At 35.7% G+C, this 26,642-nt stretch overlaps 1 protein-coding gene across 4 annotated transcripts in view; it reads left to right on the top strand.

Moving 5' to 3' along the window:
* The window catches only part of CYSLTR1 (cysteinyl leukotriene receptor 1), a 48,675-nt gene extending 22,307 nt beyond the window's left edge, over nucleotides 1–26,368 (top strand). For all 4 annotated transcript variants that reach the window (XM_045471384.1, XM_045471387.1, XM_045471383.1 and 1 more), the window contains 2 exons: nucleotides 18,929–19,014; nucleotides 22,456–26,368. In XM_045471384.1, the coding sequence (XP_045327340.1) occupies nucleotides 22,483–23,505 (1,023 nt within the window). In that variant the 5' untranslated portion in view covers nucleotides 18,929–19,014; nucleotides 22,456–22,482 and the 3' untranslated portion in view covers nucleotides 23,506–26,368. The remainder of the gene's footprint in view (nucleotides 1–18,928; nucleotides 19,015–22,455) is intronic.
* The last annotated feature ends 274 nt before the right edge of the window (nucleotides 26,369–26,642 follow it).

The raw sequence follows: 26,642 nt of genomic DNA, 5'->3' as shown, positions 1-26,642 counted from the left end.
AAAGAGACTTTTCTCATTAGATATTCTTTACTGCTTTGTGGAAGATTAATTGACCATATAGTTGCGGGTTCATTTCTGGGTTTTCTGTTCTGTTCCATTGGTCTATGTGTTTCTTTTTCTGTCAGCACCATGTGGTTTTGATCACTACAGCTTTGTAGTATAAATTGAAGTTTGGAATTGCCATGCCTGTGGCTTTGATTTTCTTTTTCAAGGTTGCTTCTTTTTGGAGGTCTTTTGTGGTTCAATACGAATTTTGAAATTATTTTTTCTAGTTCTGTGAAAAATGCTGTTAGTATTTTGACAAGAATTGCATTAAATGTGTAGATTGCTTTGGGTAATATAGACATTTTAAAAATATTTGTACTTCCAATCCATTAGCATGGAATGTCTTCTATTTCTTTGTGTTATCTCCATTTTCTTTCATCATTGTTCTACAGTTTTCAGAGTACAGTTCTTTAACCTCTTTGGTTAGGTATATTCCTAAGTGTCTTATGGTTTTGTGTGCAATTGTAAATTGGATCAATTACTTGATTTCTCTTGCTGCTTTGTTATTGTTGTATAGAAATGAAACATATTTCCATACGTTACTTAATTCATTTATCATATCTAGCAGCTTCTTTGGTTGAGTCTTTCATGTGTCTATATAGAGTAACATGTCATCTGCAAATAGTTAACGTTTTACTTCTTTGCCAATTTGGGTGCCTTTTATTTCTTTCTGCTGTCTGATTGCTTTAGCTAGGACTTCCAGTACTGTGTTGAGTAAAAGTGATGAGACAGGACATCCCTGTCTTGTTCTTGACCTTAGAGGGAAAACTCTCAATTTCTCCCCATTGAGGATGATATAAGCTGGAAGTTTTTCATATATGGCCTTTATTATACTGATGCATGTTCCCTCTAAAGCTACTTTGTTGAGAGGTTTTTTTTTTTTATCATGAATGGATGCTGTATTTCGTCAAATGTTTTCTATGCATCCACTGAAGTGATCATACGATTATTACCATTTCTTTTTCTAAGGTGATGTATCATGTTGATAGATATACAAATATTAAACAACACTTCCAACCCAGGGATAAATCCCACTTGATCATGTTGAATGACTTATTTAATGTAATATTGGATTCAGTTTACTAGTATTTTGTTGAGGCAGAATTAGTGTCTGTAGTTCTTTTTTTAGTGGTGTCTTTATCTGGTTTTGGTATCAGGGTAATGCTGGACTCATAGAATAAATTTAGAAATTTTCTTTTCTTTTCCATCTTTTGGAATAGTTTGAGAAGAATAGGTATTAACTCTTCTTTAAATGTTTGGTAGAATTAGCCTGTGAAGCTATCTGCTCCCTTCAGTTTTGTTTCTTGGGAGTTGATTATTGATTCAATTTCTATCCTTATTATTGGTCTCTCCAAGTTTTCTATATTTTCCTATTTCAGTTTTGGTAGTTTATATGCTTCTAGGAATTTATTCATTTCTTCCAGTTTGTCCAATTTATTGACATATAGTTTTTCATAATATTCTAATTATCTGTATTTCTGTGGTACTCATCATTATTTCTCCTAATTTCTGATTTTATTTATTTGAGTCCTTTCTTTTTTTCTTGATAAGTCTGGGTAGAGCTTTTTCAATTTTATTAATTTTTTCAAAAAATCAGCTCCTGGTTACATTGATCTGCTGTATTATTTTGGGGGGGGGTTTAGCTTGGGTTTTTTTTTTTTTAGTTTCTGTATCATTTATTTCTGCTCTAATCTTTATTTTTCTTTCTTCTGCTGGTTTATGTTTTGTTGTTGGTTTTTTCTAGCTCATTTATGTGTAAGTTTATATCGTTTATTTGAGATTTATCTTGCTTCTGTCAGTAAGCCTATATTCCTATAAACTTCCCTTGTAGAACTGCTTTTGTTGTATCTGAAATGTCTTGGATCAGGGGCACCTGGGTGGCTCAGTCAGTTAAGCATCCAACTTCAGCTCAGGTCATGATTTCACAGCTTGTGAGTTCGAGCCCTGTGTCAGGTTCTGTGCTGACAGCCTGGAGCATGCTTCTGATTCTCTCTCTCTCTCTGTCTCTCTCTCCTCCTCTCTCTCCCTCTCTCAAAAATAAACATTTGGGGCGCCTGGGTGGCACAGTCGGTTAAGTGTCCGACTTCAGCCAGGTCACGATCTCGCGGTCCGTGAGTTCGAGCCCCGCGTCAGGCTCTGGGCTGATGGCTCAGAGCCTGGAGCCTGTTTCCGATTCTGTGTCTCCCTCTTTCTCTGCCCCTCCCCCGTTCATACTCTGTCTCTCTCTGTCCCAAAAATAAATAAATGTCAAAAAAAATAAATAAATAAAAAATAAACATTTAAAAAATTGAAGCGTTTTGGATCATTGTGTTTCAATTTTCTTTTGTTTCTATTTAGTTTTTTTTTATTTCTTCTTTGATTTCCTGGTTGATCTATTCATTGTTTAGTAGCATGTTATTTAATCTCCATGTATTTGTGGTCTTTCCACATCTTTTCTTGTGGTTGACTTCTAGCTTCATAGCATAGTTGTCAGAAAAGATGCATGATATGAGGTTGATATTTTTTAATTTGTTGAGGCTTGTTTTTTGAGCTAATATGTGATATATTGTGGGAAATGTTTCATGTGCACTGGAGAAGAATGTGCATTCTGCTGTTCTATGATGGAATGTTCTGAATATAGCTGTTTAGTCCATCTGGTCCAGTGTTTCATTCAAAGAAATTGTTTTCTTGTTGATTTCCTGCTGAGATGAGCAGTCCATTGATGTAAGTTAGGGTGTTAATGTCCCTTACTATTATTATGTTATTATCAATTCCTTTATGTGTATTATTGTTTTATATATTTGGATGCTCACACATTGTGTGCATATTTATAATTGTTTTATCTTCTTGTTGGATTGTCCACTTTATTATTATGTAGTGTCCTTCTTTGTCTCTTGTTACAGTCTTTGTTTTGAAGTTTATTTTTTCTGATTATGAGTATTGCTAGTCCAGCTTTCTGTTTGACATCCATTTGCATGATAGTTTCTCCATTTCCTCACGTTCAATCTGCAGGTGTCTTTAAGTCTAAAATGAGTCTTGGAGGCAGGATACAGATGGGTCTTGATTTCTTTTAATATTTGAGAGATAGAGAAAGACACAGAGTATAAACAGGGGAGGGGCAGAGAAAGAGGGATACACAGAATCTGAAGAAGGCTCCAGGCTCTGAGCTGTCATCACAGAGCTCAATGCGGGGCTTAAACCCACGAACTGTGAGATCATGACCTGAGCCAAAGTCGGATGCTCAACCAACTGAGCCACCTAGGCGCCTCAGATGGGTCTTGATTTTTTATCCATTATGACACCCTATGTATTCTCATTGGAGTGTTTAGTCCATTTACATCAAAATTATTTTTTATATGTATTTATTGCCATTTCATTACTTTTTTGTGCTTGTTCCTAGAGATTTACTCTGATCTTTTCTTTCTCTCATGTTTTGCTGATTTTTAGTGATATATTTGGATTTCTTTCCCCTTATTCTTTGCATTTTTATTAGTGGCTTTTGATGGTTAACCTTAGGTTTGCATATAACCTTTTCTGCAAATAGCAGTGTATATTAGGTTGATGGTTGTTCAAGTTTGAACTCATTCCTTTCTCCTCTCCTTGTCACATTTTTGATGTATGTTATTATATTTTATATCCCTTTTTTTGTGTGTGAATTCCCTGACTCATTTTTTTAGAAATATTTATTTTTACTGCTTTTGTGTTTCCTGAATTTATATTGTTTCCTTTGGTCCCCTTTAATATTTCTTGCAGGGCTGGTTTAGTGGTCACAAACTCTTTTAGGTTTTGTTTCGGAAACCGTTTATCTCTCCTTCTATTCTGAATGATAGCCTTGCTGGATAGAATATTCTTGGCTGTGGGTTTTTCCCATTCAGCACTTTGAATATGTCATGCCACTGCCATCTGGTTTGCCAAGTTTCTGTTGATAAATCTCCAGCTAGCCTTATGGGGCTTTCCTTGTAAGTTAAGGACTTATTTTGTCTTGCTCCTCTTACAATTTTTCTTTATTATTTTTCAAAGTTAATAACAATTATGTCTTGGTGTTGACTTGCTTTTGTCGATTTTGATGGAACCTTTTCAAAATGATGTCTGTTTCCCCAGTTTATGGAAGTTTTCAGTTATTATTTCTTTTTTTTTTTAATATGAAATTTGTTGTCAAATTGGTTTCCATACAACACCCAGTGCTCATCGCAACAGGTGACCTCCTCAATACCCATCACCCACTTTCCCCTCCCTCCCACCCTCAATCAACCCTCAGTTTATTCTCAGTTTTTAAGAGTCTCTTATGGTTTGGCTCCCTCCCTCCCTAACTTTTTTTTCTTTCCTTCCCCTCTCCCATGGTCTTCTGTTAAGTTTCTCAGAATCCACATAAGAGTGAAAACATATGGTATCTGTCTTTCTCTGTATAACTTATTTCAGTTAGCATAACACTCTTCAGCGTCGATGGAACTGGAGAGTGTTATGCAAAGCTATTATTTCTTCACGTAAATTTTCTGCCCCCTTTTCTCTCTCTTCTTCTAGGACTCATATAATATGAATATTACTATGTTTGATGGAGTCACTGAGTTCCCTAAGTTTGCTTTTGTGCTATATAATTCTTCTTTCTCTCTTTTGTTCAGCTTTATGCTTTCCATTATTTTGTCTTCTAGGTCATTAATTTGTTTCTCCGATTCTTCTAGTCAGCTGTTCATTCCATCAAGCATGTTTCTGATCTCATTTATTGCACTCTTCATCTCTGATTCTTTTTTAACTTTTTTATCTCTGTGGTAAAGGCCTCCCATATGTCTTCCATTCTTTCCTCAGGCCCACTGAGTATCCTTATGATCACTGTTTAAGTTCTCCATCAGATATGTTACTTATATCTGTTTCACTTAGATCTCTGGCTGTGACCTTATCTTGTTCTTTCATTTGGGAAAAATTCCTCTGTCTTCGTATTTTGCCTAAGTGTCTGCTTTCTCTGTGTTAGAAAAGTCATTTATATCTTCTTCTCCTGAAAGTAATGGTCTTATGAAGAAGATATCATGTGGGGCGCCTGGGTGGCGCAGTCAGTTAAGCGTCCGACTTCAGCCAGGTCACGATCTCGCAGTCCGGGAGTTTGAGCCCCGCGTCGGGCTCTGGGCTGATGGCTCAGAGCCTGGAGCCTGTTTCTGATTCTGTGTCTCCCTCTCTCTCTGCCCCTCCCCCGTTCATGCTCTGTCTCTCTCTGTCCCAAAAATAAATAAACGTTGAAAAAAAATTAAAAAAAAAAAAGAAGATATCATGTAATTCCCAGGTCGGCTTTCAGTAAATGCCTCCATTGTGTATTGTGTGTGCTCTGCTGTTATATTCTGGCTCCTGTGTCCTTCATCCCAGTCATCTACAGAGGCTCTCCTTGCCTACTGCGGGCAATGTTAGGTCTCTGATCTGAATGTGATGAGTTTTAGCTAGGTGTGCTCTGGTCTGCTTGTGAAATGAGACCTGTCACAACCCTTACTGGAACTGAAGCCTTGTAAAACTCTCTGGTTGGGAGACATGGCATGTGTAGGGATTTTACTGGTTTTCCAATGGAAAGTCCTGCCAGACTAAGGAAAGCATGACTGAGAAGGGAAGTTCCACCAGAGCCAAAGGGTTGGAGCTTGGTATAAGCAAGTTAGGCAGCCAGTGTCTGTGCTGTACTGCTTCCTGTAGGTGGCTCTGTGTTTATGCTGAGGGGTAGGGAAAGGAGATGGTGACCAACCAGTTCCTTTCCCTGACAGGTGTGTCCATAAATGCTCTCAGTGATGTGCTCTGATAAGAGCAAATAATATCCCCACTGTGTGCCCCAAGTGTTCTTCAAATGATTGCTTTCATGCTGTCCTCCTCTGGGGTTGTTTGCCTGTCTTCTCTATAGGAGCAGCTCAGTGCCTTCTGGGCTCTATCCCAGCCAATCCTGCTGACCTTTTAAACTCTAGATTTTAATCCCTGCTGGTTGCAAGAACTCACGAATTCAGCCCCTCTTGTTTTCCACACCAATGGCTTTGGGGAAATGTTCTCCTTGTGAATTTCCTTGTGTTCTTATCTCTCTCTTGCCCTTCTCCAAGGACCATAGAACCTTTTTTTCCAAAGCACGTGAAATCCATTTGTCTGCTATACCATGTCTTGACACTTCCTGCTTTCTTAAGTGTACAGTCTTCTCTACCTTTAGTTGTGGAGTTTGTTCTGTCCAATTTTAGGTCAATTTCTGGAGTATTTTGGATGATGTGATAGTTATCTAGTTGTGTTTGTGGGACGAGGTAAGCCTAGGGTTCTACTCTGCTGCCATCTTCCTGCTCCTCTTTTAGTATTTACTACATACTGGTCTTGTATTTTTACCAATATCTTTATATTGTAAATGTATTCTCTAAGGTCACCACTGACCTCCTAATCCAATCACTATTTTATGAACTTCATTCTCTTTGGTCTTTTGGAAACATTTAAAATCAATTGCCATATTTTTCCTAAAGATTGTTCTTAAATCTAAATATTTTCTATTTGGATGTTTCTTTCAAATTGTAAACTTTAAAATAACTACAGTTTATAACCTAACTGTGAGTTTTGGGTATTTTAAACAACAGTAGTCCTCTTGCTTGTTCATGATGTAAACTGAAGAAATTTTCTGCTATCCCCTCACCACCATAACCAATATCTACCTTTCAAAAACATACATTTTTAAAGCAAACAAACTTATATTAAAATCAACCATGTTCCTTTACCTCTAATTTTGAAATATTTCACTGGTTTCCTATATTTTGGAAAACAAAGTGGGCTCAATGTAAATGTTCACATCATCTCCTTGCTCCTTATAGAAAGTATATTTCTCCCCTAATGCAGACTAACTTTTTTCCTTGGGCACTTAATAATCCAAATGAGTGAGTCATTTTTCCCACGTAAAAAGATTTGTAATTTGCTTTATTCCAACAAAATGCGATCAGTAGTATAAAGTCCCCAAATTCAGATTAATACAGCTGCTCTTATTTTTGTGTTTTCAAATTCTTTTTCACAGTCTTTAGGGAGCAAATTTCAGAATTAAGTTCTCCTAAGATCATTTTAGAGTCCAAATGCCAGAACACAAACAAACTCCCACCTGTCATTCTGTTGATTAAAGTTGGCTCTGGCATCTCCCTTAATTAGGGTTATTAGAGACATCACGTACACTTGACTACCTCTCAAGATGTTACCTATAAGTAAACAAAAATGTTTCTGATTTGTTTATATTGGATAAATAACAACTTCAAAATAGATGTTTCATTTCTCAAAAGATGATTCAAGTGGGGCAAAGCTGGAAGTGGACCTGGGGGGAAGGGGTTGGGTAAAAACAATGGATACTTATAAATGATGACAAGATAACATTAAAAATAAATTAAACAATGGTATTATAACACATAGTCTCAGGAAAAAAAAATCACTGATCTGAAGAGCAAGGATATTAGCTTACTTTGGTGCATTCCTATACTACACACAAGACACAGGCTTGCCTCAACAATCAGAATTTTAAACTAGCATGTCAGAGTAACCTTGTACCTAACCAAAGTTTTGTCAAGAGTCACTATTACAATAGTTGCACTGTCACTTTCATTATACAGAATATCTTAGTTTGAGAAAACTGTACATCCAAAAAGATGCCACATATTATTTCAGGGCTCTCTGTCTGAGAACTCTAAGCACTCTTTCGTACTTACTAGTGGATTTTTCCTTTCTCCAGCTGGTAGTTCTTTGGCCTCTTCCATTATTTTCTTTCTCTGTAAGACAGAAGGTTGGATAGGAGATTAAGGCTAGATTGTGGAGGGGGTTGCCTGAAAGATAAGGTTGGCATTTTATTATAGTCATTGTAGGCTCTTGAACAGCAAAAAGATTGGTGTATCCAAAGGTTAAATAATGGCCACTGTAAAAAAATAAATGAATAAAAAGAATGACCAGTGTGGCAGTGGTGTGTAAGATTATTTTGAGAGAAAAGAGCCTGAAATTAATGGGGTATGAGAAACATCTCCAGGAATTACAAAAGTTCAGCATGGCTAAAATACAAAGTGCATGTAAAAAGTAGGTAATAATGTCATCTATGTATGAGGTAATGGGAGCCAGAAGTGAAGAAGTAACAGTAGGAATGAAGATAAATGAAGAGGGAAAGATTAAGACTTAGTATCAGACTATATAAAAGTTAGCTGGAACTGGAGCAAAATTGGGAAGGAGTCAGATTCCTCCTCCCTTCCCCCACCCCCAGCATCTATGGTGTTTTCCCTATCTGTAATTTTAACTTCAGTGTTTTCAAGTCTCAGATTTCCAGTGCCTTTTTGCTATTTTCCTCTTGCCACTATCAGCTTTAACAAAACTCTTCCAGACTCTTTCCATCTAACGGCAATGACAGAGTCTGATAAATTTGGGGATTGAATGACCTAAAGACAATGTCATTTTAACAGAAATTAAGGCTTATTATATACTCTGCAGGATAAATTTCACATATTAGCTAAGATATGAATGGATGTGCTGTTCATCCTCGCACCCTAATACCATATGATCAAGTAGGATGGGCATCTCATACAAGAGATGACAAAAAGGAAACAGCAAAGGTGACTTTAGGGGCTTCTCTGTTAGATCTGAAGAATGGTGTTCATACTACCAGAACAAGAAGAATGGTGTTCATAATACCAGAACAACAGATGGTGTAACTTGTTATTGTAAAACAAAAAGGGTAAGGCTGGCTAGAAAGACTTCTGAGCCTTAGAAAGTTGGACAGCTTGGGGGAGGAGCCAAGATGGCAGAATGGCATGGAAGGTTTTTGTGTGTCTCACGTCCATGAAATACAGTCAGACACCTAGAAAACTGATTAGAGGATTAACACAACAATCTGCACAACCTGAACCACAGAATTCAGCAGGTATGTGGCGTGGAGAGGTGAATTTGGGGAGTGAGAAGCCGCAAAAGGTAGGGAACCCCTTTTGTGGGTGGAGAGAGGATGGAGACGGGGGGGGGGAGCATACGGGAAAAGCACCCCTCCCCAAAAGCAGCTGGAGAGGAAGTGAAAAACTGGAAATAGCCGCAGGGAATAAACTAAAAAAGGAGAAAGAAGAAAGGAGAGGGTTTAAGTTCCGTTAAGACTGTAAATAAGGGGAGTGCAGTCTGCAACTCCACAGATCAATACCTGGAGGTGCTCTGGTGGGAAGGGTGAATCCCCAGGCACAGAGTTGGGTCCGGGAGGTTCTCAGGCCACACAGGAAAAAGCAATTCCACTGCTGGAAGGACATTTGGTGAAGCCTGTTGAAACCACCTGGTCCCAGCAGACCTCGGAAAACGGCCACATTCACTGGTGCTTGAACAAGGTCATTGAGGGTGAAGCCTGGTGCCAGATGTATGTTGTGATTTTCTGTAATCCTTGAAATGCTGCTGCTACACTATCTCAAAAACTTTTTCTGGGGTGGGCTGGCACTTGGCCGCAGTCTCGGGGCACCGGCAGCAACAGGGTCCAGCAAGCAATCCTGGGTGCAGCCAACATTCGGCCATTGCTCAGTGAGACCCTCCTGCAGAGGGGCAGAACGGGTCAAAGCCGAAGTCCTTCAGAAGTAAGGCGCCAGGGAAAACAGCCACATCTGAGACAAAACTTGGGAGAGAGGTACTGCCTGGGACCTGGTCACGGAGAGTGAAAAGGCGGGGAGTGGACGAGAGCTGAAGACAGAGGACAGGTGCACGATTGCTGATCCAGAAGAGACTGGGTAGCTGGGTGGCGACATATTCACCGCTTCTGCTCATGCACATAAGCATCTACAAACACTGCAACAATCCACCCCAGTAGGCTACCAGCGCTATCTAAAGGCGAGCGGAGCTGTTACACTGAGCCCCTCCCAACTGGGCCAACTTCACTCTTCAAGAACACAAGTCTTACCGCCGGTTTAGATTATGGACTACAAACTGCTACATAGACTGACTTCTATGGGAAAACAAAGTAATTTCAGTCCTACTTCAATCCGTTAGCAGGTTCATCTATTCAATTTTCTTTTTTATTTTTTTCTTTTTCTCTTTTACACTTCTTTTCTTTTTCTTGAATACAGAAAGAAAAAATTCATTTTTATTTTCAATTTTTATTAAAAATATTTTTTTAATTTTTATTACTATACTTTTTAGTTTTGTGTAGATTTTTTTTCAAATTCTATTTTACTTCTATCATTTTATTTTAGTCTACTTCAGTGTATTCAACATTTCAAATTTTCAAGCAATTTCCTTTTTACTTTTTTCTTTTCTTTTTTTCTACTTTTCATTTTGTTTCTTGAATGCAGAAAGACAAAAACTTCATTTTACTTTCAATTTCTATTAAAAATATCTTTAATTTTTTACTATATTTTTTGCTTTTACGTAAATTTTTTCAAATTCTATTTTATTTTCATCATTTTGTGTAGTCTTCTACAGTGTATTCACTTTTTTAAATTTTCAAATGATTTCCTTTCCTTTTCTTTCTTTTTTAAATATTTTCTTTTTAATTTCTTTTTTTTTCTTGAATACAGAAAAAGAAAAACTTCATATTTATTCTCACTTTTATTAAAAATATTCTTCTTTAATTTTTTTCTATTGTATTCTTTACTTTGTGTATACTTTTTCAAATTCTATTTTACCCCATCATCTCATTTTAGTCTACTTCAGTGTATTCGTTTTTTCAAATTCTCAAACAATTTCATTTTTTTTTCTTTTTCACACTTTTTTTTCTCTAATCCGTCAAAGCACTTTCAACACCCAGACCAAAACACACCTAGGATCTAGCATCATTTATTCGATTTTATTCTGTGGATGTATTTTTAACTTTTAATATTTACATTTTTTAATTTTAATTTTTTTGTAATTTCAATTTTTCTACCTCATTAATTCCTTTTCTCCATTCAAAATGACAAAAGGAAGGAATTCACTCCAAAAGAAAGAGCACAAAGAAACGACAGCCAGGGATTTAACCAACACAGTCACAAGCAAGATGTCTGAAGCAGAATTTAGAATCACAATAATAAGAATACTAGCTGGAGTCGAAAATAGATTAGAATCCCTTTCTGCGGGGGAAAAAAAAGTCAAAATAGCCAGAATGAAATTAAAAATGCTATAACTGAGCTGCAATCACAGATGGATGCAGCGGCGGCAAGGATTGATGAGGCAGAACAGAAAATTAGCAATATTGAGGACAAACTTATGCAGAATAATGAAGCAGAAAAAAAGAGGAAGATTAAGGCAAAAGAGCACGATTTAAGAATTAGAGAGATCAGTGACTCATTAAAAAGGAACAACATCAGAATCATAGGGGTCGCAGAGAGGAAGAGAGAGAAATAGGAGTAGAAGTGTTATGTAAGCAAATCATAGCAGAAAACTTTCCTAACCTAGGGAAAGACACAGACATCAAAATCCAGGAAGCAAAGAGGACCTCCATTACATTCAACAAAAACCGACCATCAACAAGGCGTATCATAGTCAAATTCACAAAATACTCAGGCAAGGAGAGAATCATGAAACCAGCAAGGGAAAAAAAGTCCCTAACCTACAAGAGAAGACAGACCAGGTTTGCAGCAGACCTATCCAGAGAAACATGGCAGGCCAGAAAGGAGTGGCAGGATATATTCAGTGTGCCGAATTAGAAAAATATGCAGCCAAGAATTCTTTACCCAGCAAGGCTGTCATTCAAAATAGAAGGAGAGATAAAAAGTTTCCCAGACAAACAAAAATTAAAGCCGTTTGTGACCACTAAACCAATAAATTTTAAGGGGGACTCTCTGAGGGGAGAAAAGATGAAGAAAAAAAATATATATATATATACATATATATAAATACCAAAAGCAACAAAGATTAGAAAGGTCCAGAGAACACCACCAGAAACTCCAACACTACAAGCATCATAATGGCAATAAATTCATATCTTTCAGTACTCACTCTAAACATTAATGGACTCAATGCTCCAATCAAAAAACATAGGGTAACAGAATGGATAAGAAAAAAAGATCCATCTATATGCTGTTTACAAGAGACCCACTTTAGACCTAAAGACACCTTCAGATTGAAAATAAGGGGATAGAGAACCATCTATCATCCTAATGGTCAACAAGAAAGCTGGAGTAGCCATACTTATATCAGATAATCTAGACTTTAAAATAAAGACTGTATCAAGGGATGCAGAAGAGCATTATATCATAATCAAAGGGTCTATCCACCAAGAAGACCTAACAATTGTAAACATTTATGCACAAAATGTGGTACCACCCAAATATATAAATCAGTTAATCACAAACATCAAGAAACTCACCGATAGTAATACCATAATAGTAGGAGACTTCATCTCCCCATTCACAGCAATGGACAGATCATCCAATAAAAAAATCAACAAGGAAAAAATGGCTTTGAATGACACACTGGACCAGATGGACTTAACAGATGTATTCAAAACATTTCATCCTAAAGAAGCAGTATATACATTCTTCTCCAGTGCACATGGAACAGAATAGACCATATACTGGGACACAAATCATCCCTAAGTAAGTACAAAAAGATTGAGATCATACCGTGTGTCTTTTCATACCACAATGCTATGAAACTCGAAATCAACCACAAGAAAAAATTTGGAAAGGTAACAAATACTTGGAGACTTAAGAACATCCTACTAAAGAATGAATGGGCTAACTAAGCAGTTAAAGAGGAAATTAAAAAGTATATGGAAGTCAATGAAAATGATAACACCAGAAGCCAAAATCTCTCAGATACAGCAAAGATGGTCATAAGAGGGAAGTATATAGCAATCCAGGCCTTCCTAAAGAAAGAAGAAAGATCTCAGATACACAACCTAACCTTACACCTTAAGAAGCTGGAAAAAGAACAGCAAATAAAACCCAGAACCAGCAGAAGACAGGAAATAATAAAGATTAGAGCAGAAATTAATGCTATCGAAACCAAAAAAGCAGTAGAACAGATCAATGAAACCAGAAGCTGGTTCTTTGAAAGAATTAACAAAATTGATAAACCACTAGCAGTTTGACCAAAAAGAGAAACGAAAGGGCACAAATAAATAAAATCAAGAATGAAAAAGGAGATATCACAACCAACACAACAGAAATAAAAACAATAATAAGAGAATATTATAAGTAATGATATGCCAATAAAATGGGTAATCTGGAAGAAATGGAAGAATTCCTAGAAACATATACACTACCAAAACTGAAACAGGAGGAAATAGAAAACTTGTACAGACCCATAACCAATAAGGAAATCGAATTAGTAGTCAGAAATCTGCCAAAAAACAAGAGTCCAGGGCCAGATGGCTTTCCAGGGGAATTCTAGCCAACATTTAAGAAAGAGTTAACACCTATTCTCTTGAAGCTGTTCCAAAAAATAGAAATGGAAGGAAAACTTCCAAACTCTCTCTATGAAGCTAGCATTACCTTGATTCCAAAACTAGACAAAGACCCCACTAAAAAGGAGAAGTATAGAGAGATTTCCCTGATGAACATGGATGCAAAAATCCTCAACAAGATATTAGCCAACCGGACCCAACAAAAAATTTAAAAAATATATTCACCACGACCAAGTGGGATTTATACCTGGGATGCAAGGCTGGTTGAATATCCGCAAAGCAATTAACGAGATTCATCACATCAGTAAAAGAAAGGACAAGAAATACATGATCCTCTCAATAGATGTAGAGAAAGCATTTGACAAAATACAGCATCCTTTCTTGATAAAAACCCTCAAGAAAGTAGGGATAGAAGGAGCATACCTCAAGATCATAAAGACCATATATGAACAACCCAATGCTAATATCATCCTCAATGGGGAAAAACTAAGAGCTTTCCCCCTAAGGTCAGGAACAAGACAGGGATGTCCACTCTTGCCACTGTTATTCAACATACTATTGGAAGTCCTAGCCTCTGCAATCAGACAACACAAAGAAATAAAAGGCATCCAAATCAGCCAGGAGGAGGTCAAACTTTCACTCTTTGCAGGTGACATGATACTCTATATGGAAAACCCGAAAGATTCCACCAAAAACCTGCTAGAACTGATCCATGAATTCAGCAAAGTTGCAGGATATAAAATCAATGCACAGAAATAGGTTGCATTCCTATACACCAACAATGAAGCGACATAAAGAGAAATCAAGGAATAGATCCCATTTACAGTTGCACAAAAAACCATAAAATACCTAGGAATAAATCTAACCAAAGAGGTGAAAAATCTATACACTGAAAACTATACAAAGCTTATGAAAGAAATTGAAGAAGACACAAAGAAATGGAAAAAGATTCCATGCTCCTGGATAGGAAGAACAAATATTGTTAAAATGTTGATACTACCCAAAGCAATCGTCATATTGAATGCAATCTCTATCAAAGTAACAGCAACATTCTTCACAGAACTAGAACAAATAATCCTAAAATTTATATGGAACCAGAAAAGACCCGAATAGCCAAAGCAATATAGAAGAAGAAAACCAAAGCAGGAGGCATCACAATCTCAGACTTCAAGCTATACTACAAAGCTGTAATCATCAAGACAGTATGGTACTGGCACAAGAACAGACTCTCAGACCAATGGAAAAGAATAGAGAACCCAGAAATGGACCCACAAACGTATGGGCAACTAATCTTTGACAAAGCAGGAAAGAATAGCCAATGGAATAAAGACAGTCTCTTCAGCAAGTGGTGCTGGGAAAATTGGACAGCGACATGCAGAAGAATGAACCTGGACCACTTTCTTACACCATACACAAAAATAAACTCAAAATGGATGAAAGACCTCAATGTAATACAGGAAGCTATCAAAATCCTTGAGAAGAGAGCAGGCAAATACCTCTTTGATTTTGGCCGCAGCAACTTCTTTCTCAACACGTCTCTGGAGGCAAGGGAAACAAAAGCGAAAATGAACTACTGGGACCTCATCAAAATAAAAAGCTTCTGCACAGCCAAGGAAACAATCAGCAAAACTAAAAGGCAACCGACAGAATGGGAGAAGATATTTGCAAATGATATATGAGATAAAGGGTTAGTATCCAAATTCTATAAAGAACTTATCAAACTCAACACCCAAAAAACAAATAATCCAGTGAAGAAATGGGCAAAAGACATGAATAGACACTTCTCCAAAGAAGACATCCAGATGGCCAACCGACACATGAATAAATGTTCAACATCACTCATCATTGGGGAAATACAAATCAAAACCACAATGAGCTACCACCTTACACCTGTCAGCATGGCTAACATTAACAACTCAGGCAACAACAGATGTTGGCAAGGATGTGGAGAAAGAGGGTCTCTTTTGCATTGTTGGTGGGAATACAAGCTGGTGCAGCCACTCTGGAAAACAGTATGGAGGTTCCTCAAAAAACTAAAAATAGAACTACCCTAGAACCCAGCAATTGCACTACTAGGCATTTATCCACGGAACACAGGTGTGCTGTTTCAAAGGGACACATGCACCCCCATGTTTATAGTAGCACTATCAAGAATAGCCAAAGTATGGAAAGAGCCCAATGTCCTTCGATGGATGAATGGATAAAGAAAATGTGGTATATATATACAATGGAGTATTACTTGGAAATCAAAAGAATGAAATCTTGCCATTTGCAACTACGTGGATGGAACTGGAGGGTATTATGCTAAGTGAAATTAGTCAGTCAAAGAAAGACAAAAATCATATGATTTCACTCATATGAGTACTTTAAGAGGCAAAACATATGAACATAAGGGAAGGGAAGCAAAAATAATATAAAAAGAGGGCGAAGGACAAAACAGAATAGAGTCGTGAATATGGAGAACAAACAGAGGGTTCCTGGAGGGGTTATGGGAGGAGGGATAGGCTAAATGGGTAAGGAGCACTAAGGAATCTACTCTTTTCATCATTGTTGCACTATATGCTAACTAATTTGGATGTAAATTTTAAAAAATTAAAAATTAAAGAAACAAAAGAAAGTGGGACAGCTTTACATCATAAGATTAGCACTAGTTTAGAAACCACTAAAAATGCTTGTGTTGCCTTTAGAGGTTCTGACCAAGTTAATATCCTGAGAGCAGCTAATACATTCAAAGAAGAATTGAGTATTTCTCTCAGATGTTAACCTAAAACTCAGGGAATATCTTAATAGTCTTAAATCAAGCTTTCAAACAACTTTTGTCCATATTTCTCTTCAGTAAAGCCATAGATCTCTCATCCTACTTGCTCTTTTTTCCCTAGGATTAAAGTAAACCAAGGAAAAACAGTACCCTGGTCTTCATAGTTTTATACAATGGGAAACTGAAAGGAAATTCAGAGATCATATAATATAAACCTATTTAATTGCAAATAAGTGAAAAGATCACAGAGTGGAAGTGATTTATTCAAGATCACACAATTAATCACCCACCATAGTCTGAGGATGGTCCAGGTCTTATGCCTATCAGTTCTACAAACTTTGTACCATGTTCATTGTCTTTCTACATGCAAATATTCTCTCTTATTTTGATAAGACATTAATGAAAGTATATAAAAATTAATTCAAATCACCCAATATTTAAAACACATTGAACTGTACATAGCATGAAATACAAAAAGAATAAGACTTATTTTTTGTTATTTAATTCTAGTGGAACTGGGGTGGGAATTATGAAGAAGTTTAAATTGAAAAACCAGGAGATGACTATGACACAAAACAAGAAATGAAAATGATCAAGAACAGTAAAAACAAAATACTGCAGAACTTTAATGGAGAAAGATACTAAATTAGATTGAGAAGAACAGGAATGACTTTTTTTATTAGAAATAAAAAAGAATCACTATTACTATCTTCATTTGATAGAAGACACAAGCCTAGGGACACTTGTAGATCATCAAATCTACCCAGACCACACTTAGAGAACACAAAGTGTATAAGTCATTCTTGTTTGTAGGTAGTTCTAATGCAGCAACAATAAAGACTATGGTACATGAATTGGGATCTTGTATTCTCAGATTATCTCTGTATCTCTTATTTCCCTCATTCACTGGAGCTTGACCATGTTACAGGTTCAATGGAAGTTAAGGGCTGAAGGAAAGAAATTTACACACACACACACACACACACACACACACACACACATGTTCATGGACTTCAAATGACCCAAATAAAAGATCTGAGCAACTCCTGAATTAAATAATTAAAATTAAAAAATCACATACTCATACTCTTACTTTTTTGTGTGACGTCTACCCACCCCATCACCCAGAAAAGAATGGTAGAATCTAATTTTGGCAGAAGCTGCTGTCAGAGACAAGAATCCTCTAGGAAACTGAAAAAAAAAAAAAAAGAAAGAAAGGTAAGGAGTCAAAGTATTGAATGCCCACTATGTGCAAAGCTCAGAATTTCTTAGGAAATAATAGAAGACACCTCAGAATCCCAAACTTGAGGAAACACTACACTGTTGCCCAGACAATGTGACATTTACTTATTTGTACATGTAGTGTGAATTAAGTTATAATTGCACAGCTACCATGGAAATGGATAACTAGTACATTAGCCTGGTAATATTATACTTCTCACAGATAGGTCTTGGAAATTCATAAACTTTCTTTCTCTTTACACACTAGGAAAAAATATGTTTTGTCTAAATACAAAATTGTGACAGAGCCAAAGTTAATTTTCTCTATAAATTAATGGAATTATATAATTTAAGGTTCAGAGAAGACTTTTTTCATTCGATATTCTGTCAGTACCTTTATTGATTACAGAGACCTAGGACAAGCTAAGCAAAAAAAAGTTTACTGAATAAAAGCCAACACAGTTTGACTAATTTGACTAATTCCCCACCTTCAGTCCATACTTCATCCAGACTGCTAGTAGTACATTACCTATGTCAACTCCTTACCTGGAGAAGGAGGGAAATTCAGAAAGGGAAAAGAAGTTGGAGAACATCTTAAAATTATTATCTGAACACAGGGTGGATTCAATACACAATATTATAGCTATAGGTTGAGATTCCTACTTTTAAATATATCTATATTTTATATTTCTGAATTTCCTTTATTTTCCTTGTGATTTCCTTTTTTTTCAGCAGAGTTCTTTACAAAGGCCCAGTGTGTTTATACTTGCTAAGAATAAACTGGAAGAAGGTGTTTATTTTGTTGGTACTTAGACCACAGATAAATAAAAAAGTGGCCAGTCTCCGTAGTCCTTGCAGACAGGGATGAAAATTGCCATAGGGGAATACAAATTTAGGGGGGAAGTGTCCAGGTTGCTAATGTTTCATGAAAACCCTTCTTTGTTCATTTCTTGTAGATTTGTTATACTTTGTTAGATTTTCTGATATGGTTTAATTGAAGAGAAGAAGCATATACTCATGAAAAGTTAACTGTACAAACTACAAAACAGTTGGTTTCTGCAGGTATATAATATATGCCAAATTAGTGATATAAACAATAACTATTATTATGAGATTTTTAGGGAGAAGAGTCCAAGGTCCTCTAATCTATTATTCCTTAAAGGAAAATTGTCCCTAAACCATTCCAGACAGATATATTTGAAATTTTTAATGTTCTAAGTCTTCTTTCTAGCAAACTATATCTTCAGATATGAACTTCCAAATTATTTCCCCTTTGAACTTAATACCAAATGGTTTAGAAAAGAAAATAGGGAAAATATCATGGTTTCATAGAGAGAGGAGTATTTTTATGATACTGTGTTCATCTTTAGATATGGAAGCTTCCTGCACACAGAAACAAATATCTGTGATCAGCCCTGGCCTGTATTCCAAGTTTCTCCCCTGGGGATGTAAAAATAAATGGAAGGAAAAGAAGGAAGCATGGAATCCAATAACTAGCCCTAAATCTGTCCTAAAGCTGTGATGTCCCATGACACACTCTGTATCTGTACTTAAGGCCACTAAGCTCCCATGACCCTTCCAGAATACTTCTAATGTCATTAACTTTTTTTTCAATCTTATGATTTCAGCTTAAGCTTCATCTGAAATTACATTATAAGAAGCACTGACCACTAACTAGGAACATTTGTGAAAGGCACTGCAGTGTCAGAAAGAGGTATGGCTCCATTTTCTAAATCAATCTTGTTTCTTCAACTTGCAAATTATCTTAACAAAGTAACCTTTTTTGTCATCTGCACCAAAAATTAATTTTATGTATGTTTATTGCTTGTTTATATTAACCAATTAATAGCCCATTTGCTTTGTTCTAAGATAGTTCTTATCATACTGTGTTTTAACCTCTCCATACTTCTCAGTCATCACTCCTCTCCATGAACAGATTATGAGCTGCTTGAAGGCATGGATGGGATCTTAGGTATCTATGTATCCTTACAGCATAGATCTCATTATTGGGGGATCATACATAGTAAGTTCTATAAAAATGAATTAAATGCTGTTTAAGATAAGCAAAGCCATCATTTGTGAAATGAGTGCCTTAGACTAAGTGATCTCTACCCCTCCAGGATTCATTACTTGTTTGAAAGTTTTATAATTTTCTTTTTATAATCTAATATAAGTCATGGATGTGACTTAATTATAAACAATTGAAACTAAATACAAACATTACTAGGAAAACTTAAGTTGGACTGTAAGGACTGGAAAGTTTATTAATGGGACAAATGACCATCTGTTTTTCATTAATTTATTTATCAGTTTTATTTGGCATCTTTTATTCAAAGATCTGGGAATTTCAAATTTCTAATATTTAACAGAAAAATAAATGGGTATTCTGTGTCAAGATATGAATGTTTTTTAATCTTACAGTTAGCTTTATTATTTAGTGCTTTCCTTAATACTTTAAGAAGCAACTTTGCTTTAGGCTCTGAGGGTGGAATAATTTTAAATGATATTGGAATGCAAAGGTAACTCTAAGTGGTTTTAAATTATAAATAATACTTTAAGGGGCACCTGGGTGGCTCAGTCAGTTAAGTGTCCAACTCTCGGTTTTGACTTAGGTCATGATCTCAAGGTTCATGGGTTTTGAGCCCTGCATCAAGCTCCACTCTGACAGTGTAGAGCCTACTTGGGATTCCCTCTCTCTCTGCCCATCCCCTGCTCATTCTCTCTCTTAAAATAAGTAAATAAACTTAAAAAAAAACTTTAAGATAACAAACTTGTTCACCATTCATGTATTCATTCATTCAACCAAAAGTTATTGAGCTCTTATGGTCAAGGTACATATGTATTAGCCCTGTGTGACATGCTTTCTTATATATCAACAAGATAGTCTGTAAGGGAAGACAACATATATGTACAAATTGCTGATCTGAAAGATAAATTTAAAGTTCCCCAGAAGAGAATATGATAGAAATTACTGTGGAAGGAGGATAAGGAAATTCTTAGTCAAGGAGGGTGTAATTTGAGCTAAAGGGGGGGTAGTTTTTGCATATACATAGATGAAACAAAAAGCATTTAGGGAAAAAGAAATACCATGAAAAAAGATGGCAGATGGGAAAACATGTAACACATGTCCCTAGCATAATAAAATAGTTGTTTCATTGAAGTACAGTGTGTGTAGGGGTGCCTGGGTGTCTCAGTCCGTTAAGTATCCAACTCTTGATATTGGCTCAGGCCATGATCTCTCTGTGAGATCAAGCCCCACATAGGGCTCTGGGCTAACATCACAGAGCCTGCTTGAGATTCTTTCTCTCCCTCTCTCTGCCCCTCCCCTGCTCATGCTCTATCTCAAAATAAATAAATAAACATTTTTTTAAAAAGAAATATAAGGTGTGTAAAAGAGGAAAGTGAAAGAGAAGCTAAGAAAATTCAGTTGCAACTAGAGTGTAGAGATCCTTAAATATCAGGCCAAGAAGTTTGGATTTTATTCTGAAGGCACTCAGTGACCATTGAAGGTTTTAGAACAGAGCATGACATAGTTGAAAGCTCAAATATAGGGAAATTATTCTGGAAATAATGATGTAGTGAGTAAAGATGGTGGTAGGAAAGACAGATGGTAATTAATATCTTTCAAGTGTAGTTCTTAAAACAAAAGTTATATCAAAAATCTCAACAGCACCATCTAGTGCCTCAGCATAACACTGCCCAGTTTGTGGAAAACCTAGTAATAGGGCTAACAAAAAAAGACTAGATTAAGTTTAGGTGGTTTCCCTTTTTCCCATAATTGCACCTGAGTTCAGGGAGCCAATGGTGAAAGAGGTGGGTAGCTGGAAAAAAACCCGAGAAATAAACCAGAAGTTGGGAATAGTCACCTCGTTTTTCTCTTTGATCTTAGATATCCACTCTCATTGTTTTTGTCATATACCAACAGTTCTTGGTGAAAAATAATGAAATTTTTTAATCAAAGAAAAAATGGAACTGGCCAAGTTGTTAGCAGTAGTAAACCCGGGAAGTTATATCCCACCTACAACCACTACCATAGCTGTCTGTTTCTGTATTTATAATTCAGAGACAAGATCAGTCCCCTCTTTTGTTGGGACTTCTTTATATTCAGTCAGTCTTTCCACCTTACAAACCCCAACCAACTCTTTCTTACTAGGGAGCAGAAACTGTGTAAAAGTCCAAGAAATAAGACTTCAGTAAAAAATTATCCACCATATTATACATTGATGAGGTGCTCCCACTTTCTTAAAGAATAAAAGAATCTGGAGGAACACTAGAAATCATTACTTCTACATTGTCTCATCCCTAGCTCTATCTGATCAGAGCTTGTTTACTGCCTTAATTGACCGTCTTGATATAACTTAACTAAATTAGACCAAGTAACAACCCCTTGGTATAAAGAGAAATGATCATGTATTGTTGAATAGTATGACTTTGAGAGTGAGTCTAGGAAGAGAACAAGGATAAACAGTTACAACAATACCCTTACCCAGAAAGTATATTTCAACTAGTTATGCTACATCTTTCCTCAGAGCCTTAACTTATGGTGCAGATTTTAGAAACGTGTTTTACCTCTGGAACTTTTTTCTCTAATTAAAGCAACTGGATGAGCATCAACCAGCAGATGTTACCTAGGCAGCTTTCTTGAAGAAAACAAGCATTTTCACCTAGATCATATTCTCCAAGTGAATTCAATGCTCTTCCAATAGGTAGATGATGATAGATATATAACTATAGGTAGATAGAAGATAGATGAAATTTATATTTATGAAACTACTATCTTTAAAGATTTTATCTAATAGAGAAACAAACTCAATTAAAAGGAAGATTTACAGAATAGTACTAGAGTAATATGACTTAAAGAAAAGCAGAGATGTTTTAGCTAGGTCTTGAAGATTAAGAGTAAGTCCATTAGGCAAACTTGGATGGAAAAAAGAGGGGAAAAAGAGTTTTCTTTGAGCCTGTAGGACCCAAACCCTTCTCTTGGAGGCAAGATGCAGCTGAATATCTCTTCATTTCCCCACCACTTGTGCTTCCTACCATGGTCAAAAAGTATATATAATGACACTACAAAGTGAAATCTTAGTACTTCCTGTAATCTATTATCTGGTAAAAAATGGCAAGAAAAAAAATATATATATATATGTATGTATTTTAGGCACCAAGCAGACATTCCTAGAGAAATATGGATGGAGTTGGAAATCTGACAGTTTCTTCTGCCAGTAATAACACGTGCAATGATACCATTGATGACTTCCGCAATCAAGTGTATTCTACCCTGTACTCTATGATCTCCGTCGTGGGCTTCTTTGGCAATAGCTTTGTGCTCTATGTCCTCATAAAAACATATCATGAGAAGTCAGCTTTCCAAGTATACATGATTAATTTAGCAGTAGCAGATTTACTGTGCGTGTGTACACTGCCTCTCCGTGTGGTCTATTATGTTCACAAAGGCATTTGGCTCTTTGGTGACTTTTTGTGCCGCCTCAGCACCTATGCCTTGTATGTCAACCTCTATTGTAGTATCTTCTTTATGACAGCCATGAGTTTTTTCCGGTGCATTGCAATTGTTTTCCCAGTCCAGAACATTAATTTGGTTAAACATAAGAAAGCCAAATTTGTGTGTGTTGGCATTTGGATTTTTGTAATTTTGACCAGTTCTCCATTTTTAATGTCCACATCTTACAAAGATGAGAAAAACAATACCAAGTGCTTTGAGCCTCCACAGGACAATCAGGCTAAAAATCATGTTTTGGTCTTGCATTATGTGTCATTGTTTGTCGGATTTATTATTCCTTTTGTTATTATAATTGTCTGTTACACAATGATCATTTTAACCTTACTGAAAAATTCAATGAACAAAAATCTGTCAAGCCGTAAAAAAGCTATAGGAATGATCATAGTTGTGACAGCTGCCTTTTTGATCAGCTTCATGCCATATCATATTCAACGCACCATCCACCTTCATTTTTTACACAATGAAACGAAACCCTGTGATTCTGTTCTTAGAATGCAAAAGTCAGTGGTCATAACCTTGTCTCTGGCTGCATCAAATTGTTGCTTTGACCCTCTCCTATATTTCTTTTCAGGGGGGAACTTTAGGAGAAGGCTGTCTACAATTAGAAAGCATTCTTTGTCCAGTGTGACTTATGTACCCAAGAAAAAGGCCTCTTTGCCAGAGAAAGAAGAAGAAATATGTAAAGAATAATTTAAGCCTATTTCTAATGCAAATCAATGAAGAGTTTCCCAAACAAATATTATCTCAAACTATTTGTAATAAAAATAAGAATTTCCATTAATAATTTAAAAATACTTAAATGAATGTGTGCCTATAAATATATCTCATTTATGAATCCACACTGTTAGGGGTTGTAAAGATATTTTAAGTGTTAAAAATTCGGTCCACAACTATGAACTAAATTATAAGTGGTTTGTTTGATCATTCACCAAAAGGTGAAGAATATTTTTGTCTTGGCATTGTTAAAAAAAAATGGATCTGAGATCAAAGTTTTTCTCCTCAAATAAAAACTTTACAAAGGATAAGAAATAGCTTTTTAAGATACAAAATTAGCAATTAGTCCCCAATCATCCTAACATATCCCTTTGCAGGCATGTCATCAGATGAGAACTGGAATAACCGAGGACCTACATAAAATGTCCCATCACCCTCTTTGTAATATTGACTGACTAGGCAAAGTAGGGCCATTTTTTTTTTCCAAAATAGAATATGCAAGTGATAGAACAGTAATATCCAACCAAATAGTCCTAAAGGCCCCATGCAATGTGCAATCTGGAAACTGAAGAATATAAGCCTGGTCAAAAACCAGTTTGTGTCCAGTTTTCTTCTGCTCCTAACCCCAGGCTCTCAAAAGAGAATAGTGGAGTTTTTGTGGCTTATTGACATTATTATAGGTAATTCTCTCCCTATATGACATACAATCCTTCCTTAAGAAACTAGACAACTGGCACCTCCATATATGAACAAAAGTAATTTAAATTTATCTAAAGAAGAGAGAAGGGATTCTACTTTTCTTCTACATGCTTATTACTGGTATCAAAACTAGCTCCAATAGGTTTCTGAATAAAAATTTGAATGTTGATATTACAAATTGTTTTAAGAAGTACTTATATTTATACAACTATGTCAGAGATTTTGCTCTATGATATACATTTATGAGTAGAAGTTATGTTTTATTATTGTTTTATACTTTTTACTTCTTTATTGGCATATTGACAGGAGTATCAAGGATATATTTACAGTGGGTTTTATATTACAGTGGAATCTTTGTTCTTAAGACACAACTTGATTATAGCTGAAATATAATATTCATGGCAAGGTTTTGTTGAAGTGTGCTCTGTTCCTTTATTCTGTGTTTCAAAAGGCACATTACCTCAGAGGAAATAAATGATAATGGTGAAGAAAAAAAGAAAGTTATGAAAGGAGAAGTTCTATCTGAATCTTCCATGTGTATGTTATTTCTATTTCACTTCTAATGTTGCAGCCCTTTAGGAAAACACTCAAAACAGAAATAAAGAGGACTTCTAAGGCATAGTAATAACTGGTGCCTACTTATTTTTATTAACATACCTGAGATTTAGCAATATCTACACTTTTATCCTATACCATTTTTCCTTGGTTGAGACAAAGATCAAACATACTATTTATCAAAAAAAATCAGTCCTCATTTATCATGTACTAAGCTTTCTGTTATTCAGTAAGTATAGTGTGGTAGAAGAACACTAAATTGGAAGCTAGAACACCTGGTTGCTAATCTTGTCTCTATTACTTACAAGTGGTGTAACTTTAAGCAAGTGACATGAGTTCTGATCTTCAGCTTCCTCATTTATAAAATAAGAATAATAATACTCCTGCCTTAGTACAGGGCATTTTTGAAACTCAAATGTGATCATAACATACATACAGATGTTAACATACAGATGTTAAAGCTTTACTTTTAAATAATTTTAAAGTATATAGATGGTTTTGTTAAAAATAATGATTCATATTTATTACATGGATTCTAAATTTTGAAAGAATTAGAACAAAATATAGGCATAGTGAAATTCTAATGCACATAAAAGAAACTTGTGTCTTACTTATTCCCACCTCTAGGTGTTTTCCTATGTTTTCACCTCCACTAGCAGTCCCACTTTCTCCCACATAGAAACATACCATAATTCAATCACCTACAATCTAACCATGATTTGTTATTCTTTAATGTCATTTATTTTTGTATCTTATATGAAACTGTTTAGTACTTATTTTCCTTTTTTTAATATGTGTATGTATTTTCTCCCAAAGTGGAATCATCATTTTATGGGATTATAAATTCCTTGAGGTTGAAAAATATGCCTTTTAACCATGGTACCTAATAATTATTGAGCTTTTATTCTGTTTTAAGTGCTTTATCTATATCAACTCATTTAATGCTTACAATTGCCCTGTGACATATATAACATTCTTATCCCTGTTTTGCTGACTTAGGAACCAAGGCACAAAGAAATTAAGTAAATGTCCATTGTCAGGCAGCTAGTAAGGATCAGAAGTAAGATTCAAATCTAGGTAGTCTGACTCCAGAGCTCAATTCCTTAATTTTCTATGCTATCCTGCTGGACCATGTTCTATCTTCAAAATAAAGAGTAGAAGCAAGGGTTTTTTCAATGATTTATTTGTTTATTTGACAAAATACATTTAAATAACCGACAGTCTTAATTTGTTTACATGAACACATGAACCATGAACTAAAGCCTATGATTTTATTTGGAAAAAAAATCTTAAGAATATTGTATACTATCCTAGAATATTGACATTAGAAGGACTCTAATGTTTATAATTTCTAATGACTATATAATACCCTGTGGCATTACCATGACACAGTCTTCACATACATTTGGTCTATAACAGTTCTTTGAAATCCCATCAGCTATTCAAGTTCATTTTCATTATACACTTGACTTTTTTTAATTTTGTTCAGCTAATATAGGTCTGTATCTCAAAAAACGATTTCAAATGTTAAAGCAATGTTTTGTATTTTGTTCTCCAGAATAAACATAAGTGGTTTGTATACTCATCTCAGACTCTAAACTTTGGAATTTGGGGTTCTCAAAATCACCTGGATTTCACTCTAAAGATTTTTCATTTTTAATTGACTTTTAAATGGCCTTTTGAGATAATTAAATATATACCTCAATATCTAACTTTTACTAATCCTTTAGTAACTCCAACAGTGAAAAATTTTAGGAACTTGAAAGATGAGATTATATTTTAGAGCAATGTAAATTTGTTGGCCCTCTTTAGTAAGTACTGTACTGGAGGTAGGAAAAGAAACTCACTTATTCTATTCA

The sequence above is a fragment of the Leopardus geoffroyi genome, chromosome X, assembly GCF_018350155.1.
Source record: "Leopardus geoffroyi isolate Oge1 chromosome X, O.geoffroyi_Oge1_pat1.0, whole genome shotgun sequence".
Taxonomy (NCBI): Eukaryota; Metazoa; Chordata; class Mammalia; order Carnivora; family Felidae; genus Leopardus; species Leopardus geoffroyi.
This window is presented reverse-complemented; position numbering and strand designations above follow the sequence as displayed.